The sequence below is a fragment of the Maniola hyperantus genome, chromosome 10 (genome assembly GCF_902806685.2).
Source record: "Maniola hyperantus chromosome 10, iAphHyp1.2, whole genome shotgun sequence".
In the NCBI taxonomy this organism is placed as follows: domain Eukaryota; kingdom Metazoa; phylum Arthropoda; class Insecta; order Lepidoptera; family Nymphalidae; genus Maniola; species Maniola hyperantus.
Genome location: NC_048545.1, coordinates 1,812,055 through 1,821,860, shown reverse-complemented (window position 1 = coordinate 1,821,860; position 9,806 = coordinate 1,812,055). Strand labels below are relative to the sequence as shown.

Genomic DNA, 9,806 nt, shown 5'->3' with positions numbered 1-9,806 from the left:
CCTCACACTTTTTTTTTTCAATTCCCATTAATTTAACCGCGCCGTTCCTAACTTTGCAGTTTAATCAGTACCCTTATTATAAATGCGAAAGTGTGTTTGTTTGTTGGTTTGTCCTTCAATCACGTCGCAACGGTGCAACGGATTGAAGTGATGTTATGCATGGGTATAGATAAAGACCTGGAGAGTGACATAGGCTACTTTTTATCCCGGAAAATCAAAGAGTTCCCCCGGAATTTTTAAAAAACCTCAAAGTCGCGGGCATCAGCTAGTGAGGAATAAAATAAGCCGCAAAACAATTTGGACTTCTAACTGTTCTAAAGTTCCAACTAGTTACTGACATGGGACAACCACATGACTTGGGAAGGTGGGGAGAACTGCCACGAGGTCAGACCATATTAACCTTAGTTTTGTCGGCACATCTGTGGATGCTATCAGCCATGCCCTGTGACATAGTTTGGATGCAGCGCGCGTGCTTGGAAGCGGAAGTATAATGCGATTATCGATTTGCTTATGACAGAAAATGCTTTGAATGGACAAGGATAGTGAGGGGCGCGGGCGGGGAGGCCACGCTGGGCGCGCGGACATCACGCCGAGTACAATAGTGATGGCCCGCGGTGGTAATGTAAGCATATCGATGATGTCATGATGTCATTGAATCGTAATTGATTATTTTTTTGGTGCTTCGTTTAAATTACATTTTTAGAGCAATGTAAGGAAATGTTATCATTTTAAATTAAGAAGTTTTAGGTAGGTACTTACTTATATCTTCTTTGTAAAGCTTTCGAATTAGATTCTTAAATAGGTAGTGGTGGCCAAAGATGGTTACGGTGAGAAAACTTAATTAATTAACCTATGACTCTTTAATTAATATTGTTTATTAAAAAATTATAGACGTATAGGTATAAGAAAATAACGAAATAAATTTAATTGTAATGTAGAATGAAATATAAAGCAAGTAATGTAAGTTTGGGGGAAAATGTACCTACTTACCTACCCAAAATACCTAAGTATTTCAAATTATCATCTCTACAAGTTTGAGTTTTGCTCTTGAGAAATTATTTCAAACTGTTAAACTAGGTATAGGTAGAGACAGTAGATAAATAACAATCAATGATGTTACATAATACGAAGGTACTTTCAGCAGTTGTTTGATAGAGGAACAATTATCATAGCTGCCATGTGTTAAGTTTAAGCCCCATTAATATCGCAAAGCGCTCTCGTATGGGAATTCGGACCGGTAAGTGAAACTTGTCGTTGTATCGATGTGGCTTGGCCGTGCCTACGCGTCGGCCGCGTCAGTGCGCCGAAGGAAGCGGGCTGCGCCGCTCGTGTATCCGCAGCCCGCCGCGTGTAAACGTGTGTGTGCAAATGATTCTGTTTTTATGGCGCTCATATATCAACTACTGCGAGTTTTGGTGCTGGGTGTGACCGCGGCGGCTGTCGACGGTCAGTTTCTGTGCTTTATTGTTGTTGCGTACCACGTGGTCAGCCCTGGATCGGGCAGTGTTTACGGCAGAAGACGCATGCGCGCCGCTTGTTTGCCTCTCCAGGTCAAACACCGGCCTAACCTACGAAGCCTCTATACGTAATTATGACCCGTCGAGTGGGTAAGTTTCGACACAGATCAAGATGCAGCCGATCCACCGATTGCGGTTATCGAATATCGATAAACATCCGCTGAAAGAGCTTCTACCCCACTCTACTATTTTCACCGTGTTACTAATTTTCACTTCCCTATTTTTGACGACGCATCCAACAATTAAGTGAAACAAAAAAATCATTTAAAATTAAGAGAAAAAAAAACAATCTTATTCATTCAGAATGAGACGTAGTTATAACGCAGCACAAAAATAAAACAAAGGCAAAAACTATACATAATCAATGAGTACAAGTCTATCGGTGTAAATTAAAATGAAACGCAATCAAAACATGAATTGTGTGTCCTTGTAATGTATCGGACGGATACGATCGCTTGTTTTTAGACTCGTTTGGAATACTACGCTGACTCTAGTATAATAAAATACTATACTAGGTACCTATACATCACTTGCTTCATTCCGAGAAGAGAGTTATGTTCAGTTGGTGGGCCGGCGATGGGTTGAGGCTTGAGATGATGATAGCTTGTGTGTATATTGGGACCCTATTGGGACCCATTTTGTGATGTCAAATTTGACAGACTTTACAACAACTGTCAAATTTAAAATAATTAAATCATAAATCATAGCCAATGAGTACAAGGTCTATGTTATGTGATTATGTGTATCGTATACCCAAATTAGAATGAAACGTAAAAATAACAACAATAAATTGTGTCCTTGTAATGTATCGGATGGATATGGCCACTTGTTTTTAAACTTGTTCGTAATACTACGCTGACTAAATAAAATACTATAGTTCTGGGTGTATATATATATACAGGCTGATGGAATGGTAAAATAGACTGCCGCATGCTGCTTCATCATCATCATGATCAACCCATTACCGGCTCACTACAGAGCACGGGTCTCCTCTCAGAGTGAGAGGGGTTTTGGCCATAGTCTACCACGCTGGCCATGTGCGGATTGGTAGACTTCACACACCTTTGAGAACATTATGGAGAACTCTCAGGCATGCAGGTTTCCTCACGATGTTTTCCTTCACCGTTAAAGCAAGTGATATTTAATTAATTAAAACGCACTAACTCCGAAAAGATACTAATGTGGGGTCATTGAGGTGTCATTGCCTCGGAAACTCTCAAATGAGGGGATTTTTTTCCGACCTAATTCACATTATTTCAATTTCTCTAGGGATCTCTAATTTTTTAAGAATTAAACAATAGCTATAAACCTTCCTCTTGAATCACTCTATCTATTGGTGAATTGGTCTCGCGTTTATACATACATACATACATACATACAGACGCGGGAAGCGACTTCATTTTATACTACGTAGAGATGTTACTTTTAGAATATAGTACAATAAAACTTAAAGCTAGCCTTATCTAATTACTATATAAATCATGACCGCGTGGAATGGTGCCAAGAATACTGGCTGCATTTCCGCGCTGGACAGCCAGGCTGATCCGCTGGAATATAGTTGATATACCTACTTAATATCATCATCATTATCATCAACCGATAGACGTCCACTGCTGGACATAGGTCTCTTGTAGGGACTTCCACATGCCACGGTCTTGCGCCGCTTGAATCCAGCGGCTCTCTGCGACTCGTCTGATGTAGTCCGTCCACCTAGTGGGGGGGTCTTCTAACACTGCGTCTTCCGGTGCGAGGTCGCCATTCCAGCACCTTGGGACCCCAACGGTTGTACGAACTATGTGCCCTGCCCATTGCCACTTCAGCTTCGCAACCCGTTGAGCTATGTCGGTTACTCTAGTTCTCCTACGGATCTCCTCATTTCTGATTTGATCATGTAGAGAATACCTAATATCTAATCCAATCCAATCTATCAGCCTGTTTGCGTCCACTGCTGGACATAGGCCTTTCCAAGAGCGCGCCACCAAACACGATCCTCCGCCTTCCATCCATCCGCTCCCCACCACCTTCGTCAGGTCATCGGTCCAGTGGGCTGGAGGTCGTCCCACACTACCGGTACGCGGTCTCCACTCCAGAACACGTCTGCCCCATCGGCCGTCGGTTCCGCGACAGACATGACCTGCCCATTGCCACTTCAGCCCGCTGATCCTTTGAGCTATGTCGGTCACTTTTGTTCTTCTGCGAATTTTCTCGTTCCGGATATTAACCCTGAGTACTACTACTGTAAATACATAATATACTTATTATTAATTGAACCAGGCGTTTTAGGTCTTGTTCAATAAACACCTGAAGCTAAAAGGAACCTCTCATTGACCTCAACAATGGCGTGGTTATGCTCGTATTGAATTACAAAGCCGTTAGTAGGTAAATGGTCTGTACATTAGTTTTCGCACAATGGTATTTACACAGTGTGGAGCAAATGCGAAACCTTTAAATAAATAATATAAGATTGAACAACGTTTTGTATAAAGGCCGTGTCACACTGGCGATTTCCGAGTGTTTTAATCGTCGTCGGTTTTTTTTACAGATCCTAGCTTTGCTTACAGCCCAATGCAAAGATTTGCTGCTGAATTGATATTTCAGGTACCAAGCAATGACAACTTACACTAAAAATATTAAAAAATAATAATTAAAAACCGACTTCCAAAACCACTACAAAGTAAAACATAACTTTTGTTTCTAGTTTCAACACATGTAGGTATGTATGTATGAAGTCGGGCGAGCATAAAAGAAACTAGAAATCAAAGCGTGTAGCTACCTACACGTGTTGAAAGAAACAAAAGTTATTTTTTATTTCGTAGTGGTTTTGGAAGTCGGGTTTTTTATATTTTTTTAAACATAAGAAACATTACTTACTCTCTTTGGATCAAAGCAGCTCTCTATGTATGAAGAATATTAGTAGGTAGATAAAGGTAGCTTTAGATGGGTGGCCTAATGTCTCGATTGGACTAGATTAGGTTCACGCCAAATTTAGAGATTAAAAACTTTCTCTCAAAGCATTTGCAAAAAACCGGCCAAGTGCGAGTCAGGCTCGCGCTATGTGGGTTCCGAACTACAGTCGTATTTTTTCGCCATTTTGCAGGATAATTCAAAAACTATGATACATAAAAATAAATAAAAATCTGTTTTAGAATGCACAGGGGAAGACCTTTCATAATATGATACGTCACTTGATATAGTTATCTTACTTAGAAAATTGAAAATACTAATTATTAGTTCATGACCACAATTTAATTTTTTTTGTGTGATGTAAGCCCAAAATTCACGGTTTTCAGATTTTTCCCCAAATGTCAGCTATAAAATCTACCTCCCTGCCAAATTTCACGATTCTAGGTCAACGGGAAGTACCCTGTAGGTTTCTTGACAGACAGACAGACAGACAGACAGACAACAAAGTGATCCTATAAACTTATAAAGGGTTCCGTTTTTCCTTTTGAGGTACGGAAGCCTAAAAAAGAACTCCGAAGACAACTAGGCATAACAATTTATTGGCAGTAAATCACAAGGTAACCGAGTTAATTCGATAACTCCTCCAAAATAAGAACATTTTCATGAATTTATTACGAAGCTATTCCTGAAATCAAATATCCGATTATGTGAAAGTAAATTACTTAAATTAGACATAATATGAGACCTAATTTGTCTCATGTCTACGTAAATAAAGTACCTACGTACACCTATCTACTTTTGGTTAAATTAATAGGATTTTCAGTGCTTTATTAAATACTAGCTGACCCGCCCCGGCTTCGCTCGGGTGGAGTATTTCGGACTGGGAGTGTCATCGTGAAGCCGTTGCTTGATACCTAAAATATCAATTCACTATCAGAAATTCTAAAATCCCCACGATTTAGGACTTAAGTACTTTGCAGCATCAGGATTGAGGAGTTAGGATCCGAAGTTCAATGATGTAGCCTATGCTTGGTACCTAAATTAATTTTGCATCATCCGCAGTTACTGAAACATTATAGTTTAGGAGTGCTGTACCCTACATCATCAGGGTTGAGGAGTTGGGACTTGAAATCTGAGAATAAAGTCGTTGCTTGGTACCTACAATCTGAATTCACTATGAACACTTCCTGAATCTTGATAACTCAGGCGGGCAGTAACCATGCAGCATCAGGATTAAGGAGTTGAATCCAGAATTTTTTATTTGACCACCACGAAAACTTTTTTTGTTGATTTAAAAAAAAATTGCAAATCGGTCCAGAAACCTCGAAAAAATCGATGTAGAAAAACGAACCACCTCCTTTTTGACAGTCGGTTAAAAACCGATGACCTTGAAATATTTACGGAACAATCTTTAAAATATCCCCTTTCTAACAAAAAAAGAATGAATGAAATCGGACTACGCGTTAATGAATTACAACTCAGTATACATTTTAACTTTCATCCCCTCTCCTACGGGAACCATGCTGAATTTCGGGATAAAAAGTATCCTATATTCTTCCTCATAGTATGAACTCAAATCGTACCAAGTTTCATTGGAATCCATTCAGTAGTTTCAGTGTGATGCGCGGCCGTGATACAGACAGACAGACAGACAGACAGACAAAAATGAAAAAAATTACAGTTTTGGGTTCAGTATCGATTATAGAGTGCCCTCGAAAAAAAATTTTCAAAATATCTTCAATGTACAGAATTTGACCTGTTACAGTTTTATTATAAGTATTGATTGATTGATTGACTAGCTTATGCTCGCGACTTCGTCCGCGTAGACTACACAAATTTCAAACCCCTATTTCACCCCCTTAGGGGTCAAATTTTCAAAAATGCTTTCTTAGCGGATGCCTACGTCATAATAGCTATCTGCATGCCAAATTTCAGCCCGTACCGTCCAGTAGTTTAAGCTGTGCGTTGATAGATCAGTCAGTCAGTCAGTCACCTTTTCCTTTTATATATTTAGACTAGCTGATGCCCGCGACTTCGTACGCGTGTATTTAGGTTTTTTAAATATCCCGTGGGAACTCTTTGATTTCACGGGATAAAAAGTAGCCCATGTCACTCTCCAGGTCTTTAAATATACCCATGCAAAAAATCACTTCAATCCGTTGCTCTGTTGCGACGTGATTGAAGGATAAACCAACAAACCAATAAACCGACAAACAAACACACTTTCGCATTTATAATAAGGGTACTGACTAGATGATGCCCGCGACTTCGTCCGCGTGGATTTAGGTCTTTGAAAATCCCGTGGGAACTCTTTAATTTTCCAGGATAAAAAGTAGCCTATGTCCTTCCCCAGGATGCAAGCTATACCTGTACCAAATTTTGACAAAATCGGTTAAACGGATGGGCCGTGAAAGGCTAGCAGACAGACAGACACACTTTCGCATTTATAATATTAGTATGGACTAGATGATGCCCGCGACTTCGTCTGCGTGGATTTAGGTTTTTGAAAATCCTAGGTTATTCCCCAAGTTTCGAATTACTAATTTAAAAAATATGACAACTCTTTGTGACCTTAGGTAGGTAGGCATTTTAGGTACTTCCATCTTTTATAGTATCATTGAAACTACATTTATAGTCCGCCATTAACATTTATTGTCAATAACTCATCAATAACTATTTCGTGAGCGATCAATGTTGGCAAAGGACAAATTCTTAACTCAATCTGTCGCAATCATATCGAAAATGGACTTAAGTAGCTGATGACAAAATATTGTCCGATAATTCTCAAACACTGTTCCCAAACTGTGAATTGAGATTTTTATTCACTTTTTATTGCCTACGTATTGACTGTCAGGTATTGTGAAGCTAATTTATATTTATAATCATCGTCGTCGGCTCACTACTGAGCACGGGTCTCCTCTCAGAATGAGAAGGGTTTGAGTCTACCAGCTGGCCAAGTGCGGATTGGCTGACTTCACACACCCTTTTGAAGAAGAACATTATGGAGAACTCACCGGCATGCAAGTTTCCTCACAATGTTTTCCTTCAACGTTTATGCAAGTGACAAGTACTTAATTGCTTAAAACCAGGGGTGTTACGGATATTCGCATCCGCATCCGCAAATGCGGAACATTCGTATTGAATCAGACATCCGCATCCGCATCTACATCCGCGGATGTGAACTTCTGATAATTCGCATCAAAATATTGGCATCCGCAACACATCACTACGAAAAGTTTTTTTTTTTAGCCATGTTACCTAAATGATTAATATTCCGCTTTCCTCTCCAACTAAGCGTCAGGCTTGTGCTAGGAGTAGGTACGACAATAGTGCAACGGGCGGGGTTTGAACCGTCGACCTTTCGGTTTTCAGTCCACCCCTTTACCGGTTGAGCTATTGAGGTTAGATTAGAGGTGCCGGATGAAGGTGAAATCCACACGGACGAAGTCGCGGGCATCTGCAGAGCCTAGTACAAAATACATAAGATTGTTTCGTGTATTTATTCCTTTAAAATAATTAATCTCATATTAATCTAATCTGAGCCGTTAATTAATTTTTATCCAATTATGGAACAAATGGTAATTATTACGGTACCCGTTTTCATTTTTAAACCGTTGTTGCTTCGTCGTTATTCCGTTCACTGGTTATGTATTTCAGATTTATTTAACTGGATAATAAATACTTACGCCCGAAAAAGTTAAAATTACGAAAAGTCCGTCCGTCTATCTGGCAGTATCTCGTGAACTGTACCTAATAGGTAGAGAGTTAAAATCTTTTCAGAATATGTTATAGTCCATACAAAATGACTCCTCACGCGCCATTTTAAGTCTACGGATTAACTGCCATGTCAAAAGTACGATTCATCTATGAAATAAAATTATTCACAATTATTAATTAATAATTATTAAAAATCGTACATTTAACATGAAATTTAAGACAGCTAAAATAGCGCATGAAGAGTTAAATTTTACGTGTTAGGTTTACTTCTATTTTCCATTGCCGCTATAAAAACAAATTATAGGACTTCACAATGGCCGCCATGAAAATTAAAAATGTTTAATAGGTAGGTACCTATTTCTTGTACGATGCTACGGAGGAACCCTTCGTATGGGAGTCGACTAGATAATATATAAGTCCCGCAAATTGCTATTGCGCTGGAACCATGTCTCATTAACATCGAAATGACGTCATTTGACGTATATTTAAGTAAAAATATACCATCAGCTCGAAACTTCAGTCTAGTGCTGACGTCACTAAAATGGCGGCCACGCGTATTAGCAATTTGCGGGACTTATACTGTGCCACTGAAAAACTGTAAGAATTTATGTAAATAATATTGGAATGTATTGTATGATTTGTTTTACATTACAATTTACAAATCTCTACATAGTATAAAATATCCCGCTGTCTGTATGTATGAACGCGTAGATCTTTTAAACTACGCAACGGATTTTAATGCGGTTTTCACCAACAGATAGAGTGATTCAAGAAGAAGGTTTATAGGTATAGTTTAATTCTCAAAAACTTAGAGATCCCTAGAGAAATTGAAATAATGTGAATTAGGTCGGAAAAAAATCCTCTAATTTGTGAGTTTCCGAGGCAATGACACCTCAATGAAACCACATTAGTATCTACATTGCACCCATGCGAAGCTGGGGCGGGTCGCTAGTTATATATTAAAGGAAAAGCTGACTGACTGACTGATCTATCAACGCGCAGCTCAAACTGTTGGACCACTACCAGGTTAGCTCGCTTCCATCTTAGACTGCATCATCACTTACCACCAGGTGAGATTGCAGTGAAGGGCTAACTTGTATCTGAATCAAAAAAAAATTAGGAGAGCGCAATGAACCGACAAACCTACAAACATAACAAAACATTGTACCTAGTTCATTGTACAGCCAGTAGCGACATTCGTAAATGCCCTAAAGAGGCCGCTATTATTAGCGTTTCGTGAAAAATATACAACGGCGCAGTTACAGGCCATAATCAAGGCCGAACCATTAATTATTATTTACCTAATGAATTGTATTTTTTATTCTATTACAAGTTAGCCCTTGACTGCGATCTCACGTGTAGGAAAACATAGGATTCCTGCATGCCTGTGTTCTCAAAGGTGTGTGAAGTCTGCCAATCCGCACTTGGCCAGCGTGTATGGCGAAACCTCTGACATTCTGAGAGGAGACCCGTGCTCAGTAGTGAGCTGGCAATGGGTTGATCATGATGATGATATAGGTTCAAGGTTGGTTATGAAGGAATCAGCAAGAGAACCAAGGTAGCTGACATAACCTAAACTAGGTATCAGCTAGTAAACTGAGCTACTTAATCTTCTAAATATATAAAAGGAAAAGGTGACTGACCGACTGACTGACTGATCTATCAACG

General features: G+C 39.4%; 1 protein-coding gene across 1 annotated transcript in view; it reads left to right on the top strand.

Moving 5' to 3' along the window:
* The first annotated feature begins 1,310 nt into the window (after nt 1-1,310).
* Nucleotides 1,311-9,806, top strand: part of LOC117986174 (protogenin A-like) — a 130,095-nt gene continuing 121,599 nt past the window's right edge. Inside the window, exon 1 of the mRNA XM_034973014.2 lies at nt 1,311-1,446. Within this exon, the coding sequence (XP_034828905.1) occupies nt 1,383-1,446 (64 nt within the window). The 5' untranslated portion in view covers nt 1,311-1,382. The remainder of the gene's footprint in view (nt 1,447-9,806) is intronic.